Source organism: Sciurus carolinensis, chromosome 4 (genome assembly GCF_902686445.1).
Source record: "Sciurus carolinensis chromosome 4, mSciCar1.2, whole genome shotgun sequence".
In the NCBI taxonomy this organism is placed as follows: domain Eukaryota; kingdom Metazoa; phylum Chordata; class Mammalia; order Rodentia; family Sciuridae; genus Sciurus; species Sciurus carolinensis.
This window is the reverse complement of record NC_062216.1, coordinates 28,731,273-28,755,982: the sequence shown is the minus strand read 5'-3', so window position 1 is coordinate 28,755,982 and position 24,710 is coordinate 28,731,273. Positions and strand designations below refer to the sequence as shown.

The 24,710-nt window shown below is 32.9% G+C and overlaps 1 protein-coding gene across 2 annotated transcripts in view; it reads left to right on the top strand.

The window, feature by feature from the left end:
• Positions 1-24,710, top strand: part of Glra3 (glycine receptor alpha 3) — a 158,972-nt gene that overhangs the window by 54,479 nt on the left and 79,783 nt on the right. For both annotated transcript variants that reach the window (XM_047550228.1, XM_047550229.1), the window contains exon 3: positions 5,217-5,284. In XM_047550228.1, coding sequence (XP_047406184.1) covers positions 5,217-5,284 — 68 coding nt within the window. The remainder of the gene's footprint in view (positions 1-5,216; positions 5,285-24,710) is intronic.

Below are 24,710 nucleotides of genomic sequence, written 5' to 3'. Positions count from 1 at the left end.
ATTTGAAATTCAGAATTATTATTTTGTGCATGAATTCATTCACCCCTTCTTTTTCTAAGGACAAAATATACAAATAAGTAATCAAAAGGAAACCAAATGGTACTTTTCTGTATTTTAATATGTGGGCAAGAAATATGTTTGATTGATGAATGGATAAAGAAACTGTGGTATATATATACAATGGAATATTACTCAGCCATAAAGAATGATAAAATTATGGCATTTGCAGGCAAATGGATGAAATTGGAGAATATCATGCTAAGTGAGATAAGCCAATCTCAAAAAACCAAAGGACGAATGATATCACTAATAAGTGGATGATGACACATAATGGGGGTTGGGAGGGGTTAGTGTTAGGGTTAGGGAGGGGGGCAAGAATGGAGGAAGGAAGGACTGTATAGAGAGAAAAGAGGGGTGGGAGGGGTGGGAGGGAAGGGAAAAAAATAACAGAATGAATCAAACAACATTACCCTATGTAAATTTATGATTACACAAATGGTATGCCTTTACACCATGTACAAACAGAGAAACAACATGTATCCCATTTGTTTACAATAAAAAAAAGAAATATGTTTGATAACCAGAGAGAGAATAAAGTTTAGACCTGAGACTACTGTGCGCTGTTTCACTTCCACATGAAGTTTGGATTTTAAAAATCTGGACTGTTTACTTTTTAATTTTTTTGGTGCATATTAAGTACCCAGGATGTTGAGTTTCAATGTGGCATATTTGTGCATACATGAAAACAAATTGATCAATTTCACTCCCCAATATAACCTATACTCTCTCCTCTTTCCTCCTCCTTATCCCCTGCCTTTACCCTAGTGATATCCCATCTAATTTTATGGAGACCCTTTTATTACCTTCTAGTTTCCACATGAGAAAAGACATGTGATACATTTCTGATTCTGAATTTGCTCAAAATTTTGTTCTCTGGTTCCATACATTTTCCTGAAAATGACAAAATTTTGTTCTCCTTTATGTTTGAATAAAACCATATTCTTATTATATATATGCATGTGTGTGTGCATGCACATGTGTATACATATATATACATGCACATATATACACACATGCACATGCACACACACACATATATATATGTGTGTGTGTGTGTGTGTGTGTATGGTCCATTCATCTGTTGATAGACACCTAAACTGATTCTATAACTTGGTTATTGTGAATCGTGCTGCAATAAACAAGGATATCAAGATATGTATCTCTAAAATATTCTGATCTCAGGTTTTTTAGATAAATACTAAGAAGTTGTATAGCCAGATCATATGGTAGATCTATTTTTTTACTGAGGAAACTGTATACTAATTTCCATAGTGGCTGTGCTAATTTATATTCCCACCTGTATTGCATGAGTTCATCCCCACCCCCAACATACTCGATATCATTTATTGTTATTTGCATTTTTGATCACTGCCATTCCAACTGAATTCAACTGATCTCAGTATAATCTTCACTTGTATTTCCCTGATGGCTAAAGAAGTTGAACAATTGTTCATATAATCATTGGCCATTTGTACTTCTTTTGAGAAGTGTCTGTTCAGTTCATTTGAACATTTACTGATAGGGTTATTTGATATTTAATGTTGAGTTTTTTGAGTTTTTTAACTATTCTGAATACTAGTCCTGTGTCAGAGGAGTAACTAGCAAAAATTTTCTCACATTCTGTCAGTTATCTCTTCACTCTGTTAATGGTTTCCCTTGCTTTGCAGAAGCTTTTAATTTGATGCCATCCCATGGACTGATTCTTTTTTTCTTTCTTTCTTTCTTTCTTTTTTTTTTTTTTTTTTTTGTACCATGGATTGAACCCAGGGACCCTTAACCACTGAGCAACATCCCCAGCCTTTTATTTTTTATTTTGAGACAGGGTCTTGCTAGGTTGCCTAGGGCCTTTCTAAATTGCTGAGGCTGGCTTTGAACTTGTGATACTCCTGACTCAGCTTCCAGAGCTGCTGGGATTACAGGTGTGTGCGACTATGTACTAATTCTTATTTCCTTAACTACAGAGGTCCTATTCAGGAAGTCTTTACCTGAACCTATTTGTTGAAGTGTTTCCCCTAATTTTGCTTCAACAGTTGCAGAGTTTCTGGTCTTATACTTAGGTCTTTGATCCATTTTGGGTTGACTTTGTGTAGCATGAGAGAAAGAAATTTTAATTCTTTTACAGATGGACATCCAGTTTTTCCAATGTATGTTCTTGGCACCTTTGTTAAAAATCTGATGACTATAGCTATGTAGGTTTGTCTCTGTGTCTCATATTATGCTCCATTGGTCTAATGGTCTGTTTTAATGCCAGTACCATGCTGTTTTAGTTACTACGATTCTGTAATATAATTTGAAATCCTGTATTGTGATACCTCCAGGATTGCTCCTTTGGTTATTATTTGTCTTTTGTGCTTCTATATGAATTTTAGAATTGTTCTTTCTAGTTATGTGAAGAATGTTATTGGTATTTTGATGGGCATTGCATAATCATGTTTGGTAAGTTGTCCATGTTAACAAACTAATTCTGCCTATCCATGAACTTTGGAAGTCTTCCCATCTATTAAGGTAGTCTTCAATTTCTTTCTTCATGGTTCTATAACTTTCATTACAGAACTCTTTTACTTCCTTGGTTAGGTTTATTTCCTAGGTATTTTTGAAGGTATTGTGAATGGAATTCTTTTTCAGATTTCTCTCTTAGATTCATTACTATTGATATTTATCTTATATCCTGCTACTTTGTCAAGTTGCTTATCATCTCTAAAATCTTCTGGCAGAACTTCTAAGGTTTTTCTAAGTGTAGGATCCTATCATCTAGAAATAGGGACATTGTGATTTCTTCCTTTCCTATTTGCATCCTGTTATTTCTCTTCTCTTATCTAATTACCTGGCTAAATATTTAAAAACTACATTGAGTAAGAGTGTTCAGAGTGGACATTCTTGTCTTGTGCCTGATATTAGTTTAAATGCTTTCAGTTTTTCCCCATTCACAATGATGTTGCCTTTGAGCTTGGGATATGTAGCCTTTATTATGTTAAAGTAAGTTCCTTGTATTCCCAGTTTTTTTCAGTGCTTTTATCATGAGTGAGCGATGAATTTTGTCAAAGGCTTTTTCTGCATGCATTGAGATAACCTCGTGATTTTTGTCCTTCATTCTACTTATATGGTGCATTACACTGATTAATTTGCATTTATTGAACCATCCTTGCATCCATAGGATGAAACTCACTTGGTCATGCTGTATAATCTTTTTAATGTGTATCTGAATTTGATTTGCTAATATTTTCTTGAGGGTTTTTGCACCTTTGTTATAAATGATATTGTTCCGTTTTTTTCCCTTGAAGTGTATCTGGTTTTGTTTTCAGGGTGATACAGGTTTCACAGAATGAGTTTGTAAGTGTTCCATCCTTTTCAATTTCATGGAATAATTTGAAGAGCATCTGGCATCAGAGTTCTTCTTTAAGGATCTGGTAAAATTCAGCTATGAATCCATCAGTTCCTGGACTTTTCTTTTTTGGGAAGTTTTTTATTACTTCTTCAATGTCGCTGCTTATAATTTGTTCAGGTTTTCTTTCTCCTTGTGGTTCTGCTTTGATAGGTTGTATGTGTCTAGAAATTTGTCTATTTCTTCTAGATTTTTCAACTTATTGGAACACTAGTTTGCAAAGTATTCTCTCAAGATCCTCTAAATTTCAACTATATCTATTTTAATATCCCCATTTGCATCTCTAATTTTAATAATTTGGGTCTTCTCTCTTTTTGATTAGTTTGGCTAGGGGTTTACCAGTGTTGTTTATTTTATTTAAAGAAACAGTTATTTGTTTCATTGACCCTTTGTCTCATTCTCTTAGTTTCTATTTCATTAATTTGAGCTCTGGTCCTTATTACTTCTTTCCTTCTATTAGCAATCACATAGAGGGGCTCTCATATAAGACAAAGCAGACTTCGAATTATTATTAGTCAGAAGAGGCAAAGAAAGACATTATGTACTGATAAATGAAACAATCCAACGAGAAGATAGGATTGTAAATATTTGTCCAACAAATGTCAAGGCACCACCCTTTTGACAAAAGAAACATTACTACACTTATAGTGACCTGATAGACCCCAATATAATGATAGTGGGGGAATTCAATACACTTCTCTCACTAATAGGTCATCCAGAGAGAAAAATCAACAAGGATACATCAGATTTAAAAGTTGTTATTGATCAATTTGACTAAACAGATATCTACTGAATATTTTATTCAGCAACGACTGAATATACTTTCTCATCAGTCACTCATGGAACTTTCTCCAAGGCTGATCATATAGTAGGCCACAGAGACAATCTTAGCAAATATGAAAAAATGTGAAATAATCTCTTACATTTTTTCAGATCATAATGAAATGAAATTACAAATCAACAACAGGAAAAAGTACAGAAATTATACAAATATATGGAGATTATTGAGACACTTTTGAATGATGAATGGGTCACTGAAGAAATTAAGGGGAAAATTTAAAAATACCTACAATCAAAGAGATATAGAAGTACATCATACCAGAATCTCTGGGATACAGCAAAAGCAGTGAGAATAGGGAAATTCAGAGCTATGATTGCCCTTGTTAAATAAAACAGATCTGAAAGTACCTAGTGATGCACCTTAAGATTTTAGAAAACCAAGAAGAAGTCAATTCTAAAACAGTTTACTTTTACAAAGAAGTTTCTGCATCTTAATGGAGTCATGTTGGGGAGGCAGGGGCTAGAGTTTATTTCCTATAAAATGAGGCATCATGATCCCAACAATTAGTAAAATTCTAAATGCATCACTGCTCTACTGACCACTGTTCTTCTCTTGAAATACGTTGTTTTCTTTATATTATTCATTAACTTTACCACTCAAACCTCCAGCCAAATAGGGATGCTAGTTCTATACATTAGGAAGAAAACAAAAATAATAGAGATTTCTCTCCTAACTTCTTCTCTTCTAACATTTAAGAAAATTGAAATCAAAGAGGTAAAATTCTTATATGATGGTCAGCATCACTATTTAAAGACTTTGAACCTTGGAATTCTCAATCCATATTGTTACTTGGAATGGTTACTTCAATTATGATGATCTGCATGTAGACAAAGAAATCCTCTTCTTTTCCACTAATAACAAGAAGCAAAGAATATTTGAAAATATTTTTAGATGAGAATGTTAACAGACCTTATATTTTAATCTCTTTTTCAGGCCCTCCGGTTAATGTCACATGCAACATATTCATAAACAGCTTTGGCTCTATTGCAGAGACAACTATGGTAAGCATAATTTCTTTGTAACAAGTTTCACACTGAATTAATTTATCACATTAACAGAAACCTTTCTGATGTTACATAAATAAAAACTTAAAATAATAAGATTTTAAAAGATAAAATAAGAATAACTAAATTGTAGTCAATAAGAGGGATAATGTTTCATTTACAAATGGGAATATTAGAGAATAAATGTAAATAATGTTGAATTTTCCCAATTCAACAATACAAAGTTAAAATTTAAACTAAAAATTTGCCATATAAATTATTTCTTTCAAATGTTCTTTAATAGTCATACATAAAGTCTGTACTAAATACTCTTGTATTTATTCTGTACACTTACAAATTTCTTTATACCATTATATTAAGTATTCTATTAAATTAGTTTTTCAAATGGGTACAGTATTTGCCTGAACATCATAAAGACATAAAAATCTACAATTAAATTTACAAAAAATGCAGTATATGCCTTTAACATTGCTATGTAATTGACACTGTATATGTAATCACATTATTAAAGTAAAAAAATACTATTGACCAAATTTATTTTGTTGTAATTTTATAGATTGTAGATTCTAGAACTTTCTCTAAACTTTCATGTTATTTCTCCTTTTCCCTGAAGCTTTTATTGTGCAATTAAACTAAAATAAAAGGAGAAATAAATATATGAACCACTGAATAGCTGAAAATTATCCAGCTGCTAATTTTTTTTGGAACCATGTATGATGGCTCTTAAATTACTTAGAATTATACTCTATTTCTAAATTTAACAAGAATAATTTGCATTAATTTCAAAGTTGATTCTAACTAAAATATGATATAAAATTCTAATAGGTTTATTAGTTTCCAAAACCATTACTGGGGAATTATGATCCCTTTATATATTTCAGAATCACTTGATAATGAATTTTCTGAAAAAAAATAATCTAATGTACAACTATTGTAGTGTGAGGAAGAATATGTTTGTGTATGTAGGGGAAGGGTATCCATCTCAACAGGAAGAGACTTTCATGCACTATTTTCTTCAAAATGCTGTTTCCTTCATGTATGCAATGTTTTCTTAATTAGCAACATGTCTGTTTTATTTAAATTCCATAATAAAAGTATTAGAGGAGAAAACTGAATACTACATAAAATTATCTTAAATACATTAGATAAGTCAACATAAATATATGTGTATTAGTATAAACATCAGAAATGCAAATAATTTGCTTTTATAAGCGCATTGTGGTTCTGGTACAATTCTATCTTTAAAATTGCATAATCCTGTTTCAGACTTTGACATTATGGATGATGGTTGGATATCTGATTTATGCCTGCATTTGTACATACTTAGTGTAAGATAAAGGAATCACTACTACTTAATTCTACTTAGATTCACAAATTGTAATTCTATCCCTGGCAACTTTCTCATTTTAATTGCTTCTATACTTGCTGTATAATACTAAAATCTTGCAAATATGCTTCTCTGTATTTCTCTTTTTCAAGATTGCTTCTACAAAATACTTTCAGCTGCAACAGTCTGAAAGTTTTATAGTCTTGCACAACTTTATAAAGGGAAGGGATTTGGAAAAAAAGAGGATTCCTGATAGGTTTGTGAATGTTTCTGCATTTTATGAGATAATTCATCAGTCTACCACTAAAATGATTATAACACTCCATAATAGAACTGCACCCGTTAAAATTCTTAACTTTAATTTTAGAAGACTTCTTTTATAGGATAATATTCTGGAGAAAGCTTGCAGAATTTTGCAAACATGATCCTATGGTGACTCTTGCTTGGTTTTATTTCCCTTCTTCAACATAGTGACCCCTTTCCATTCCTACATATTCCATCATCATGTGTGATCTCTGAAATCATCTTTATCATACATCACTCTCCTCTTCATGGTCATCAGAATCAATGAAAATGGATAAAATGCTCCAGAGGTTAAGTACCATTAAATTAATTGTCTACCTTGATTCCTTTTTATTCTTCCATACTCCTAAATATGTGATTAATAATATTTCTATCCAAATGATCAAAATTTATAAATTTTGAATATTTACAGTTAGAATAGCTGCAATATGATGCTACATATACCTGTCATATACATGGCATTGAGAGAAAAGTGGAACTGCTAGTATATTTCTATGAGAATAATGGTCAAGTATTTTGCTTCCATTGATTTATTTGATCTATTTTCTTCATAAAGTTCGCCATTACAACACTGCAACTGAATTGTATCCCCCTATTTCATTGCTATATTTGTTTAAGTTCATTGTTATGTTAATATGTGTTAACATGTTTTAAATATATGTACATTTCTCAAGTTTAATATAGTTTACTTTTGTTCTTAGAATACCAATAACCTAATTCAACTAGGACAGTCTATTCAAATTAAGAGGATGAAATCTCAAATTGCCTATAATCTTATTCATGAATATCTTTGTGTCTAAGAATTCATATTTTTAAAAACTAAATAAGTATTCTAATATATATACATATATATGCTTAACAACATTGTTAACTAAGTCTTCAATATCTTTACTCTTCAAATATTTTGAGTTTTAAGTACAGCCCTTGTCTCATTTGAGGTTATTATTTGAATATTTCTCTTCTGATATTCTACTTCTCAAGCCATATTTTATAAATTAATTCAATATTAACATATTTTGCATACTCTTCTTGCACAATTTTTAAATATTTGTGTATTAATAGTATAAGCTCAACTTTCTTTTTAATTGTTATAAACACATTCTTTCCCAATATTTATTTTAATTATTTAATGTGCCAACCATTCCCATACTACAAATATTATGGGAATTTTAAATCTGTTTCCCTCATATTTGAGACTTATGTCATCAGATAGAAGCACTCTACATAGATTCCTGCAAATCTACGTTGAGTTGTAAATAAGGTTTTTATGCCAGGATGAAAATATTTATAAATTGGGCTCTTTTATATTTTAACTCATATATATATGCATGCAGCAATTTGGGTGTGTATATGTAGCAGTATTTCAAACTAGATATATAGTCATATGTCTATCTTATGTAGGCTTAACTATCTTCAGGAAAGTTATTTTGTGACATATATTGAAAGATGTAATTTAAATCAATATTTACTTATGTAGCAGTTACTTTTCACCAGAGTAACTAATTTTTACAAAATAAAGATGACAAAATAAAACAAATAAAAATTTAAAAGGCCAGGTGTTTCAGTGTGATAGTTTTCAGGTGGTTGTACAGAGATGCAAGGCAGGATTTGAGGAAAGGGTCTGAGGGTCCATTGTGATGTCACAGAATTGCCGAATTGTACAGGTTTTCAGTTTTCCACACAGATGATCGGTTCACATTTTAGCTACCACAATGAGCAGGCACAAGTATATGCTACTTTGAATCAGTGAGTCATTAGATTTTCCAGAGATATCTAAGCCTATATGGCATAAAAAATTGACAATGTCTATACACTTATGCTAATGGAATCTTTAAACTACTCAAGATTCTTTTAAAAGTATTTTTATCAAACAAGTATTTTTATCAATGATGTATAGATACTAGTATAAATAACACTAAAGCACCTATCACTATCTTAAAAGTTTAAACATTACAAATAAATTGAAGCTGTTTATTCCATCCCAAAGTGTTTCCCCACTTTCCCAAAGGAAGATTTTGAAAATCAGACATAAACTTCATTCTAGACATATGGAAATATAAACTAAATGGCCATGCTGAATTATTCACATGTAATCTACTTGTTTCTTTTTTTGGGGGAGGGGAGTAAAATAAATGATTTTTAGGGAAACCATTCTTATATACATAGATTATTTAATTCACTTTCATTTGTTGAGTATTCCATCATATGTTTATCCATTCTATTTTTGTTGGACACTTAGTTGTTTCTAAAGTTTTTGCTACCACTAAATAGCTGCATTGAAAATCCCTTCACGTTGCCCCACCACCACCATATTCACACACACACACACACACACACACACACACACACACACACAGGGATTACTTGGTTACTACAAAGTTTCTCTCCAAAGTGGTAATTGTATTAAATACCTATTAGTAATTTGAGAGGTTGCCTATGATCTTCAACACTTAGAAATTATCTACCTTTAAATAACTTATGTAATTGTTATACAATTTGGATTTAATTGCTGCTTATTACGTATTTCCTTGATTAATAGTGAGGTAAGGCATGTTTTTAATGCTTCAGGTGTCCTTTCTGTGGAAGATCTTTATCTTTGCCCCAGTTATGACTGCATGTTTTTATTGTGCATACACACACACACACACACACACACACACACCTAAATGCACAAAATTTCTGAAGATGAATATGTCAATAATATGCATTTTAAACACCCTTTCTTCTCTTTTCAATGTGCTTATGATGTCTTTTGATATATACATTATTTTAATTTTAATTTACAAAATTTAACCTTGTTTTACTTAATAGTTTGTGTTTCTTTGAACGGTAATTCAGAACTACATTACTTACTTCTGTTGCTCAAATTCTTGCAGTTTGGCCATTGGGAGGTTGTTGAGTTGGATCCTGTCTCTGACATATTCCCACCACTTTTTCTTTTAGCACTTCCTTGTGTTCTGAAACTATATTTCAGACTCAATTTGCATATTCTGTGTGTCAGGGCTAGATCAGACATTTCTTCAAGAATCTCCAATTTATTGCTACTGAGGTATCATTGCTTCTAAGTCTTCCCAGTAGTCAGACCTTGGATGTGCGTGCATGTGTGTGTCTGTGTGTGTGTGTGTGTGTGCGTGCGTGTGCACATGCAGGCATATGCATATTGTACTTTAAATATTATTTTCCAGTGGATTCTTATTAATATATGGGCAAACATATAAAATTTCTGATATGTTCATCACTGTATGATTCACCATTTGCATAATGTCCATCAGAGAATAACTCTTAAACATATGTTGTTGAATATATTTATGTATTCTGGCCAACAAAAACTATTTTTTCCAAAAAGAAACTTTGTTATTATATTCTTGGTACAAATGGATGGCATCTTTGTTATTTTTTACTGCTTTCAATTTGATCTGTTTCTGCAGTTCTCACTCCTCATGTCTCTTAAATCAATGCTACAGTATCTAAAATATTGGTTAAGTAGTTACTTGTAAAATCAAGTTAATATTGGCTAATATTATCCAAAAAATTTGACTTTGTATTCAAATATTTCTATGTAATATGATAATATTTATGCAAAAAGCATTTGCTTTTCCTAGCTGTGTTGATAGGAAATTTCAAAAACAATGCCAAAATTTCCCATGAAGCATTTGCTGTAAGACATTAGAACTGCTATTTAGATAGTGTTTATGGTGATCCAAGAATACTTTTTAAAAACAGAAAGTATTAAGTTGAAATTATTTCAGGAATTAACTAGTTTCCACAGTAATTGTGACAATTGGAAGTCACAATATGTATAATTTGAAGGAAAGTTCATTATTTTTCTGTCCTTTTGTAATTGTTGCTAAAATTCAGTCCTTAGTACCTTGTATCTATTTCTAATGGGTTAAGATCTTAGAAAAGTACATTCACTTTTCATAAGTGCCATAATAGTATTCAGAGACTCTGCCTATGTCATTCATATTTATACATTCATAATTTATTCTGCTTCTTTTTGGAATGACTTGAAAGCATTCTGATAGCCTTTTAATATTAACATTATGTTTGTTTACATCTCATCCTTACTGTCTTATTTTTCTTTAAAAAAAATAGAAAAAGTCAAATCAAATATAGCAATAGCTTTGGTCTGGAAGATTTTTTAATTCCATGCATGAGTAACCAGTGACTGACAGCAGAATGTGCTCTGAACCATCATTACAAGCATCAATCAGAAATGGGCTTTTTTATGTGGGTAGTTGCAGAAAAATAGGTATGCATGAATGTTACACACCTCAGTGACCCCATCAGAATATGAATAAATCTCTGCTTTATGTATTCATTCACAAGACGATTCTTATAACCACCTTGTCTCAAAACGGGACTATCTGCAGATCCTATTTTCAAAGGAAAAATGTCTTGTAAAGACTATAATAAAGAAAACAATTGTTTAGTTATGCTACAATAGTGTTAAACAAACACAATATTAAAAGGCATATTCCCAATTCTTTAGGGGAAGTGCCAAAGAGAAACACATGCAAATGATAGCAGAAAGAAAAACAGGATAGAGTTTTCAGGCATACATCTCAAAGGAGCCTCTCCTTTATTGAATCATAGTATCTTTGTAGTTTCCTTTTGATAAGTAGATTAAAAGTTAATTGCATTGTGTTTATACATTTGAAATATTTGGCCTGGAATAAAAATAATTAATGTTTTAGAATTAAATATAATAACAGATACCTGTCACCTTATTTAATTTTCCTCTCTCTGTCTACTTTTAATTTATAATAAAAAGTGAGTGTTACCTGTATGTGGACTCTCTAGAGGAAGATTATGTATAGAATGTTTTGTTATCAGATCAATTAAGCATCTTGTGTTGACCATCTAATTTAACACAATTGATGGGATTTTCTTTTTAATTTTCCAAAATAATTTTCTTTTGTACTGGTATACAAAAGAATGGGTTTTATTTTGGCCTATTCATATATGCATACAACACACTTTGATCAATTTCACTCTCTCAGATTCTTGTGAACAGTACATAGCAGTGACACTCATCTTCATGATTGTTTATCACCATGCATCTTTTTCTAAGAGTATTTGATTTTCTCAAAAAATATACCCCAAAATGTTATTCGACCTCAAAAGATAAAATAGGCAGCAAGATTGGGAATTGTATTCTCTAAAGTGACTGGCACTAGTCATAATTTGTTACTTTGTCATGAATTTAGCATGTCAATGTTAAGTACTCGACAAGTAATTTAAATTGCCAATTGCTCTTCAGTTACTATGCTGAATCTCTGACAGATGAATGAGTTGAAGTTAATACTGAAGCTCTCTAGACCAGTTTGATGGCACTTTTCAGTTGCTGTGATGAAACTACCTGTCTGCTATCTACAAACCAACAATCCAACTAACTTAGGTTCAGAAGGACTCAAGCCCAAATGACAAGGCTATGGGACCATGCCATTTGTGCCTATCAAACAGAACGAATGTAGGCAAAAGATTTAAGCAGTCCTTTATAAAATCAATACTCACAAATCAAATGCATTTCTATACATAAGCAATATGTTCACTGCAAGAGAAGTTAGGAAAACTACCCCATTCACATTATCCTCAAAAAAAGAAAATCTGGCAATCAGTCTAACAAAAGGGGTGAAAAAGTTCTACAATGAAAACTACAGAACACTAAAGAAAGAAATTAAAGAAGATCTTAGAAGATGGAAAGAGATCTCCCTTGTTCTTGGATAGGCAGAATTAATATTGTCAAAATATCCATACTACCAAAAGTGTTATACAGATTCAAAGTAATTTCTATTAAAATTCCAATGACATTCTTCAAAGAAATAGACAAAACAATCATGAAATTCATTTGGAAAAATGAGACCCAGAATAGCCAAAACAATCCTTAGCAAGAGGAATGAAGCCAAGAGGCATCACACTACCATACCTTGAACTATACTGCAGAGCAATAGTAACAAAAATGGCATGATATTGTCACCAAAATAGACATGTAGACCAATGGTACAAAAGAGAACACCCAGAAACAAACCCACATAAATATCGTAATCTCATACTAGACAAAGGGGCCAAAAACATACATTGAAGAAAAGATAACCTGTTCCACAAATGGTGCTGGGAAAACTGGAAACCCATATGTAACAAAATGAAATTAAACCTCTATCTCTCACCCTGCACAAAAATCAATTCAAAGTGGATCAAAGACTTAGGCGCTAGAACAGAGACCCCGCCCTTAATAGAGGAAAAAGTAGGCCCAAATCTTCATCATGTCAGCTTAGGACCTGATTTCCTTAACAAGATTCCTAAAGCATAAGAAGTAAAATTAAGAATCAACAAATGGGATGGATTCAAACTAAAAAGCTTCTTCTTAGCAAAGGAAACAATCAATAACATGAAAAGAGAACCAGATTGGGAGAAAATCTTTACCACATGCATCTCAGACAGGGCACTAATTTCCAGGATACATAAAGAACCAAAAAGACTTAACACCAAAAATACAAATAACCCAATCAACAAATGGGCTAAGGAACTGAATAGACACTTCATAGAAGAAGAAATGCAATCAATCAACATATATATGAAAAAATGTTCATCATCTCTTGCAAGTAGAGAAATGCAAATCAAAACTATTACTCTAAGATTTCATCTCACTCCAGTCAGAATGGCAATTATCAAGAAAACAAGCAATAATAAGTGCTGGCGAGGGATGTGAGGAAAAAGGTACACTCATACATTGCTGGTAGGACTGCAGATTGGTGCAACCACTTGGAAAGCAGTATGGAGATTCCTCAGAAAATTTTGAATAGAACCACCATTTGACCCAGCTATCCCACTCCTCGGTTTATACCCAAAGGACTTATAATCAGCATACTCCAGTGTCGTGGCCACATCACTGTTTATAGCAGCTCAATTCACAATAACTAAACTATGGAACCAACCTAGATACCCTTCAATAGATTAATGGATACATAAAATGTGGTATATATACACAATGAAATATTACTCAGCCTTAAAGAAGAATGAAATTATGGCATTTTCAGGTAAATGGATGGAACTAGAGAATATCATGCTAAGTGAAATAGGCCAATTCCAAAAAACCAAACACTGAATGTTTTCTCTGATAAGTGGATGCTGAACTACAGTGGGGGTGGATAGGGAAGAATGAAGGCCTTTGGATTATGCAATGGAGAGTGTGGGAAGGGGTGAGTAGTGGGGATGGGAAGGACAGTAAAATGAGACAGTCATTATTACCCTATATACATGTATGATTACACTACTGGTGTGACTCAGCACCATGTATATATAACCAGAGGAATGAGAAATTGTGCTCCATTTTGTGTACAATGTGTGAAAATGCATCATACTGTAATGTACAACCAATTAGAACAAATTTTTAAAAATTAAAAAAAAGAGTTAAGCTGTCCTTGCTACTTAGGAAGTCAATATAAAATGAAAAATGTCTACTGGACAACTACACACACACACGCACACACACACACACACACACACACACACACACATACACACACCCCTCCCCTCTCAAAAGTGAATTCAGTGCTTGGAAATGTGATTTCAAAACAAATGGAAATTCATTTTTCTCTCAATCTTATCAAGGACACTTGGTAAAAAATTATTTGTTCTATGAAGAAGCATTAATTTACTAGCACCACTGAATTAACCATCTCCCAAGTAGTTTCTTGGAGTATTGCCAACAATCTAGGGACTAGCTAAAGCATAAGACAAATAATCCTGCTACAAAGTTTATCTAAGAGGTTTAATTAACAAAAATGGGCTTATAATATAGCTCAACAGTAATCAGAAAAACTGTAACTATTCAGAGTTAAGTCTTGGTCAACCTTCATCTGCAAAACCCATGCACTTTATCTGCAAAGGTTAACAAAGTATTATTTTTCCTCCTAAATTAGGGAAGACATTTGGAAGGGTTTGCTTCTTCAATAAGTCTTCCAGGCCTCGAGGACTCTCCCCCTACACACACACACACACACACACACACACACACACACACCAATTTTCTAATTCTCTTTCTCTTTCTTTCTCTCTCAGAGGTAATTAATAAACATCCCAGCTTTCTCTCTGGGATGATGAGATGACTTGAACCCTTTTTTGGTACAATTAATTTTGTTTGCTTTAGGTTGTGCTCTCTTTTTTCCCCTCTATCTGATCATTTCTTATACATATCAGGTCCTCTTGTTTCTGTTCACAGATTCTTTCAATGATCATTTGCTGATCTAATATATTTTTCTTATATGCTTTAAATACACATCCTAAGAAGTAGCTACTAAAGAGGCCAAAATTCTAATTCTAAATATATTTTATTTCCTATCATATTGAAGATAGCTGTAAAGATAATTGCTAGTTCTCATCAATGCACTTTAAGATTAAGATGATTAATCAAAAGTTGACACCAAACATGAAAAGAAATGAGTATGTTCTTATGTCCCTTTTCCTCTTCAGTTTCCCCTAAGGCAGTGTTTCTCAGCCACTTTTTTTTTCATTATGCCTCCCTAAGGGGCTTTTTATACATCTTTTTCCTGAATTGCCTTCCCAATGAAATTTTAACACTTCAGATATGTTGTTGATTCATATACTTTATATATTTTTGAATTATACATAAAAAGAACAAGACTGTTTCATCCTCCAAAAATCTATTTTTTTGCTCCCTTGGGAACAATACTGTCTTCCTTGAGATTGCATGCTCTCAATATGTGTTTTAGGGTTACTCATGGGTACACTTGCCCAAAGCTAATATTTCTGTACTCATTGCTAGGTAGCATATGCTATAGTAATACTCTTACATAATGGGGCAGAAACTCCAAGTATTCTGAGAGTAAAGGAACATAGCCTCTGGCTATGTGCAAAATTATTAATAATGATGGGCTCAAGCACAAACTATATTCTATTTCACTTCTGTATGAATTTATTCTTTCAGACATTATTTTTCAAACATTTTATGTATGCCTGCATACACACCTATATTCAGACTTGTTTCAGATTTATTTTTCATTCTGACACAAGGTGTAGATTTGTTTCTTTTCTGTTTCTGTGATGATGTTTGTTTTTATGGTACTCATATAATCATTGTTGAAACCTATCTTTCACTATTCAGTAAAATTGTTCTCAAAATATTTTTTACTGAGTTCAATCTTCAAGTCTGCTCCAGTAGCAACACATCTTTGTGAAATATACATCATGCCTATAACATTACTATCATGGCTGAGCCACAAGAAGGTTATAGAAAGGTATGATTCACTAAAAGAGAGAAAGAGAGATAATGAAGTTCTTTTTTGTTTTCTGGCCAAACTGGTAGAAGGTAAGTGTTGCTAAGAAACTGTGCCCTACCTGGATTCCTGGGGGGAAAATTCTTCATGATACACTTTTAAGTTTTATCTGAAAACATTCCCAAGAATTAGAGTATCAATCTACCCACTGATAAATTCCATCCCAGAGATGCCCAGGGGCTTTTTGTCAGTCCTAGTGTTAATTTTATTATTGAGAACAGACAGAATCTTCCTTAATGCACTGCCCATATATTTTAAGTCTAATAAATCCATGATCAACCATCATCCATCAAAAATCACTATGATCCACATGTTCTGAATATCGTTTCAATTCAGTTCATAGTTATGATAACTATGACTATTTTTCCTTGTGATTAAGTACTACTAAATTTTATCAGTCACCTGGCAACTATACCACTATTGAAATTTGTAAACTAGTTTCAGTGGTATTTTCTCCAGCTTACAGAAGATGGCCATTATAGTGCTTTCTTCTTTTATTTATTGTTGATGGACCTTTATTTTATTCATTTATTTACATGTGGTGCTGAGAAATGAACCCAGTGCTTTACACGTGTGTATGAGGCAAGTGCTCTACCACTGAGCCACAACCTCAGCCTCATCATAGTGCTTTTTAAAAAGACAACACACCATCCTCACCCATGAGGATACAGGAGACAAGAGCATTTTCAGGAGAGCCATACAAAATCCCCAGTTCTCTGATCATGCTTTAATATTAAAAACTTACATTTCTGCTCAGATTTTATTTTTTCTTTGAGTTCACTGCCAGTACAGTCAGAAGAAAGAAGCCTGTCTCCCAGTCCTTGAATCACTCATACCTATGACATTATTATTTGCATTATTATTATTAGCTTTCAGCTCTGGTTTGCAAAATCATGCACTTCATTACAGATGACCAAGGGTAAAAAATTCAATTAATTCTGTCTCTAGATTCTATGCATTACCAATATCCTATCTTTAATGGATTCAGATATGCATGACCTTCAAACACAAACAGGCCAACAGAACAGTCCTACATTCCTATTCCTCCAACCGCCTCCAGTGACAAATAGTGCTTCAGTGATTATAAAAGAAACCATATCCGCCCTCTCATAGAAAGGGATCTGCTTCTAGGAATGATATGTTTATAAAACTAATGGAAAACTAGAGGAGAAGGATTATATGACAGATATGACTTGAAAGCAAAACTGCAAACTCCTGCCTGTATCAGGAAAGTGAGAAATCAGGAAGTTGTACTGAAATAGCTGGTTCCAGAAACATACTATCTGCTGAAATCTAGGAATTAGGAGACCATCACAGCAACAGAGCCACAATTAAAATCACAACTAAATTATATACACTTATCCATTCAATATCCATGAAACTAATAACTGGTAATGGAAACTCCACTGAACATTGTTGCAGAAAAACCCAATGCTACCATAGCCTCTGACTCCTTTTGGAAACAGAAACTTAGAATTGGCATATATGGGCTTTGCCACAATCTCTCAGAGGTGCAGCTGACTGGTGAAACAGAAAAATATCAAGATTCATAATTTTAATTTTTCATCTGTCCAGTACAGGCAGACACAAGACAGATCATATGAAGTTTGAGTGCTAGTTTTCTACAAAGATCACAACTATACTCAAACCTCCAAACATTTCCTCTATCTTCATAGAAAAAGTAGATATCAGCACACAAGAACACCTCTATCTACTGTTACCAAACCTATAATTAACCTGTATCTACAACAACTTTGCTGCAAATACACGAAGACATACCTCCCTCCTTTTATATAAGATTAATTCCCACGTTTTTCTAGATTGTGGTTCAGTGGTGGAGTGCTTGCCTAGCATGCATGAGGCACTGGGTTCAATCCACATTAAAACTAAATAAAATAAAGTTAAAAAAAAAAAAAAACTCCCTAAATCAAATCTTGAAGTCCTTTTTACTCCAGGACCACTCTCAGTATACTCTCAATCTCTCCTTTCTGTGTGTGTCCTTTCCTTTAAACACTTCACTTTGCTAATTGTCATTCTAAAATTAAAGCTTTCCCTGAACAAGGTCACTTCTAGCTGTACTCATATTTCTGTCCTTCCTATCATAAATAAAATCCTTCAAATGATTGTGAATTATCATCTTCTCTAATTCCTTATATTATACTCTTCTCAACCTGGCTTCTTAATAATCACTTCACTAAAACTGCTATTCGCAAGGAAACCAATGAACTGCTTAGTCTCTAACTTTCTTGAACTCTTTGAAGCATTTGTCACTATTGTTCTTCTTGAAAATTCTTTTGTTTTGGCTTCTCTGACTTAACCATTCCCTTCTTTTCTAACTCTATAACCATGCTTTACTAAATGTATTTGTAGTTTCTATTTCTTGAATGCTGGTTATTTTTTGGGTTCAATCAAAGGCACCATCTTGGTTATATGCTTTCTGAGTAAGTTTATCCTCTCTCTTGGTTTTATGGCATCTGCATGTATAGTAGTAATTTTTAAGTCAATAACTCTGTTTCAAGCCTCTCCAAGTGAAAGGAATGGGGGAATAAGAACAAACATAAATAATCTTGGAAAATAGTACTTACAATGGCATATGTGCATGCTATGATGTTGAAAACAAAATTAACTACACTGACACTGTATTCCAGTTAATAAGCTTGTTTCTCAAATATCTGAACTGGTAATCTTCCTCAATTGCACAAATTCCTAAAGCTTACTATATTCAAATCTACTTCTCCACCCATTTTCTGTTTCTTCCTCTCCTGTACCCAATATGTAACGAATCACAATACCGCTCCAATTCTACCTCCCAATACTTCTCATATCTGTGACTTTTTAACTACTCTACAGATCACCTCTCACTGTCATAACAATCATAGCCACAGAATCTAACTCAGCTACTGGTTGCCTGAAGCCACAAGGATCTAATAATCAAATAAGATTGTGTAATGTTTTCTGCTTTCTCATTGGTTCTCAATTATTTCCTCTTGAAGCAAAATTCATATTTCTGTGGCTTACAAGAGTCTACCATAATTCATCTCAGCTTAAGAGTGAAGATTGGTCTTTTTCCCATCTTATCTCCTAGCCCACTCAGCATTCTAGACATACCTGTGAACTTTTACTTTTTCAAGAATGTTGTTTTATCTTGCCTCTGTTTCTTTTCCACCCTGCTCCTCGGGACAAAGACTGCATTTATCAAGAACCAGAGTATCCTATGTACATATATGAATACACCACAGTGAATCTCAACGTCATGAACATCCAAAAGACTGGGATTCTAATTAGAATAAGATATATTCCTTGCTTCTATAAATATATCAAAATTGATTCTGGTGTTATGTGTAACTAAAAAGAACAAATAAAAATGAAAATAAAAAGAATAAAATAGAGAGAGAGAGAGAGAGAGAGAGAGAGAGAGAGAGAGAGAGAGAGAGAGAACCAGGGTATCTCAAGAAAAGTCAGGTTTGGTGGCACACTCCTGTAATCCCAGTAGCTCAAGAGGCTGAGGTAGGAGGATCACAAGTTCAAAGCCAGCCTCAGCAACTTAGTGAGGTCCTAAGCAACTCAGCAAGACCCTGTCTCTAAATAAAATATAATAAAGGGCTGGGGATGTGACTTAGTGGTTAAGTTCTCCTGGGTTTGATTCCCCAGTACCAAATTAAAAAAAAAAAAAAAAAAAGGAACATATTCACAGCAATTCCCTTCCAGTAATATATGTCTTTCTGGGAAAGGAGATGAAATGCCATGAGACATGTTTTAAGAGCTGTCATTTATCTGCTGGAATCATGATACTTTACAACTTACAAACGATTCACATTGCAAGTCTGAATTTCCATCTACATTCCTTTTACTCTCAATAAAGAGAAAAAAGCAAACATCTGAAATAAAGGAGATAGATATTTTTCCTTCTTAAGTTTCTTCATGAGTTTATAAGTGTCGTGACCTATAAAAGTCTAGTAGTTATTTGATTCAAAATGCAATATATTTTTGTAATCTTCTTTCCTTTCCAGGGCTTCTCTTTCTTATTACTTATTAGAGCTAAATTGTTTGCCCTTGACAATTTTTAGTACTGCTCTTACTGTGGAATGTTATAAAACTTAATTCATTCTGAACAATTCAATACTTGAAACTAGCTTTAATGCTTTTACCCTTCAAATCATATTTCCTGAAATAGCTTATTAAAATGGTGAACAATACGCTCTTTTAGCATCAAATGAATTAGGCAAGCACCTAGTCAATATTCATGAATATACTGAACCACTTATTCAATTCTAGCTTGTCAACTTTCTAACAAAAAATATTTCTTAAAGTTTTTAAATATTGTTTTCTTTCCATTTCTTTCTTTAAAAACAAAATTATTGAGATATGTTGTATTTTGTCATACTTGGTTTGGGGGGTTCACTGTTTTTTTGAATCATTACTCTTATCAAAAACTATCCTAGGGAATTCCCAGCTTATGCCAATCATTCTGTACATTTCTGAGAAAAGAAACTAATTATTTTTTAGATTCAAAGTTGAACAAAACACAGACATGAACAAAATAATCTCTTATCTCATGCAGTTTTAGATCATTCTTCTTAGAATCCATAAGCACACCATAATAAAATATAATTCTAAATACTTTAACAACTATTGTTGGAAAATTTTTCATCCATACAAAAGAAATTATAAATAAATAAATCTTAACATGTAAGTTCAAGACATATACAAAAATGAACTCATAATGTACCACAAACCTAAACAAGAAACCTAAAATTTTGAAAATTTTAGAGGAAAAAAAAAATGGAAGAAAAATCTGTGAGTTTGTGTTACAGAGTTCTTAGATACAACACCAAAAATATGATTTAAAAAATAAAGGATAAAGCAAACTTTGTCATAATTAAAAATGGTTATGTGTGAAAGACAAAATATGTGGGGTGAAAAAAAATTTAACAATGTTATATTTGGCAAAGCACATGTATCCAGAAGAACTCTGATTACATAATAATTTAAAACAAAACTGTTTTTAATGAGCAAATGAGTCAAACACTTCATTAAAAAAGATATCCAAGTCACAAATAAGCATAAAAAGCTGTTCAACATCATTTGCCATTAGCAAATTACTAATAGAAACCACGATGAGTTACCACTACACACATGTTAATAAAGCTTAAATTAAATTTTATAAAGGCTGACAATACCAAATACTGGTAAGAATGCAGGGAAATTGTTCTTTCCTATATTGTTGATGGGAATGCAAATTATATAGCCACTCTAGTTAACAGCTGCTGATTTTCTTCTAAATGTAAATATAAATTTAATATGACCTATTCATCCCACTCCTAGGTATTATGAGAAATAAAAGCTTATATTCACAAAAAGATTTGAACACAAGTGTGTACAGAAGCATTATCCCTAATCACAAAACACTAGGCAAACACCAGAAGTCCATCAATGGGTTAATAGACATTGTGGCATGCCCATACACTGAAATACTACTTAGCAATTAAGAGAAATAAGCTGATATACATAATAATTTAAGCTAAGCAAGAAAAATCAAAATCAAAAAGTTAAATACTATGATTCTATTTATAGGACATTAGAAGAAAGACATTTGAAATGGACACAAAAAATAGATCACTGGTTTTGAGGGGATAAGTGTGGAGATGGTTTCATTACAAAGGGACAACACAAGGAATATTTGTGGGTGAGAACTCTGTTCTGTATTCTATGCATGGAAGTGGTTGTACACCCCTATGCATTTGGTTTACTGTATATGTTAATTTGATCCATATTCTACAACAAATTAAAGTACACTAATATAATGGTTTTAAACAACCACCATTTTATTAGGTCTGATAGGTATGTTGATCAGAAACTTAGAAACTGGTTGGGGAACTTTTCTGCTCTACTTGTTATTGAATAAACTATCCAAGTTTATCAGCTGAAGAATTTTCTTGGTCAAAGTGTTCAAGTGGCTTCACTCATATGTGTGGTACTGTAAGAAGAATGACTGGAAACAGACCCAACTGGGACTGCTGACTAGAGTTCTTACACATGACTCTTCTATTATAGCTTCTCAGAGATATCTAACATCTTATATGACAATCATCTTGTCTCAGAGTGTTTCAAGAAATGGAATGGAAGCTTCAAAACTTCTTAGGATCCAGAGGTCTGTCACATCCAGCATGACAATTTATTGAGAGTTACCGAACCTGATGATGAAAGGATGAAGAAAAGACAGACAAACACACATAGAATAAAAGCTGGGGTCAGGTGCGGAATCAAACCCTGGTGAGGCCTGACTAACTCACAGTTAGCTCAGCAAGTTTATTATTTAGGTTTTATCATCATGAGGTTATTTGTGAGAAAGTTTTAACAAAGCAGGCAGTCTGAAGGACACAGTGAAACTTGCAAGACATGAGATCATCTTGTTATGCCTAGAATTTTCTACTCCAGGGAGCAGAGGTCTAAATCCAAGTTTCTATTAGAGCCAGGAGTCTTTGCATGTAGCCACCCGTGGACAGCATTACCATAGCAACTGGGGCATCATGATCCTGCACAAGCAGCTCCCAGAGAAAATGCAGCCATAAGGGAACAAGAGACCAGGGCTCGAATCGCCCATTCCCACGGAGGCCATCTTTAATCTTTTTTTTTTTTGCTAATTTTTATTTTTATTTTTTATTTTTACAGACTCCATTTTGATTCATTGTACACAAATGGGGTACATCATTTTGTTTCTATGGCTGTGCATGATGTAGATTCATACCATTCACGTAATAATACATGTACATAGGGTAATGATGTCTGTCTCATTCCACCATCTTTAATCTTGACACAATCTTCCCTCTAAGTGAAATATTATTTATATTCTTACAACATGCAAAATATACACACTCCTTCATAGATACAATTTTATCTAATTATGGCATTGTCTTGAAGTTTGGACATATAGAACTTATCAACTAAATCAGGTCCAAGAGCAAATGACAATCCCAAAAGACAGACATTGATTATGCTTCTTCTTGATGAAAGTCCTTATATTCAAGAGCAAGTTTTCTATCCCATACACACATGATTGAAATACAAATGTACAACAGAATAGGATAATTGAAATGTATGCTTCTATTGAAAAATAGGGGAATAATTTAAAAGACTTTTTTTTTTACATTTTTAAAAAGGAACTTCTTTGAGACATATAAAAACATGATACTTTACAGATCACTTCTCACAATCAAAAGGCAATATATAACAAATGTGTTTTTGTAAACATAAACATTTAGGTATACTAACAAACACATAGACATAACAGTTATGAGCAGATGAACTGTACTCATCAAGAAGTAGATCAAAGTTGGGCACAGTGGTGAACACCTATAAGTCCAGTGACTCAGAAGTTTGAGGCAGGAGGATTACAAATTCTAGGCCAGCCTCAGGAACTGTGAGACCCTTAGCAACTCAGCAAGATCCTGTCTCAAAATAAAAAGTAAAACAAACTGGGAATGTAACTCAGTGATAGAGTATCCCTGGGGTTAAAGAGAGAGAGAGAGAGAGGGAGAGAAATTAATGGAGGGAGGGAAAGAAAAGTAGGTAGGTCCAATGGTCAAAAGTGAATGTATAAGTGCACATCACTATGACTGGTAACTGTACATCCATTATAACTGCAGCTATCTGAAATAATGTGACAAACAACCTAAGTTTATTGATTAAATAGATCAAAAACCTAGATGGGTCACTACTGCATATGTAGTTACTCAAAGATCCAAGATCTTTTTATTTAACAAGTAGATGTTAAAAAAGAACATCTCTATTTACTGAGAAAACATTAACATTTTCAACAGTCAATTTTGTTTTGATGTACTTTTTCAGTCAAATTTTTTTAACGCATAAAATGAATTTGAATTCTCTAAAAGTCTTTATATACAATTTATACCTCCATTATGGGAAATGATACATGGATGAAATACATGGCATAGCAGAATTATAAAAATTAATGCTGACAATTTATAATAGTGGAGAAAACTTAAATAAGAGAAAAAAGTAAAATTCAATATATACTTTTCATCACAGGAAAAAAACTATGGTCATTTACACTAAGGTACTTCAGAAGGGCTAGCTAACTCTTAAGATAATTATTATTTTGAAGTCTTGCATTGAAATGAGCTGCCATTTTTTTTTCTTTTAGAACATGATTCCCCTTGGATAAAACATTCATTTTCATTTTCTTTTTTTATTTTTTTGTGCTAGAGATGGAACCCCGAGCATAGACCCCGAGCATGGACCTGAGCATGCTAAGCATGTGCCCTACCACTGAGCTTCACTCCTAACCCCCATACTCATTTTCTCTTCACTTCTCTTTCCCTTCCTAGTCTACTTAAGATTTATACACTAATCACTGAAAACTTCCTCAGAGACACACCCAAAATAATACTTTATCAGGTTTCATGGTATTTGTTTCACCCAACATGATGCAATTATTGTACATACAAACAAAAATGTCCTTCCCCCAGAATTC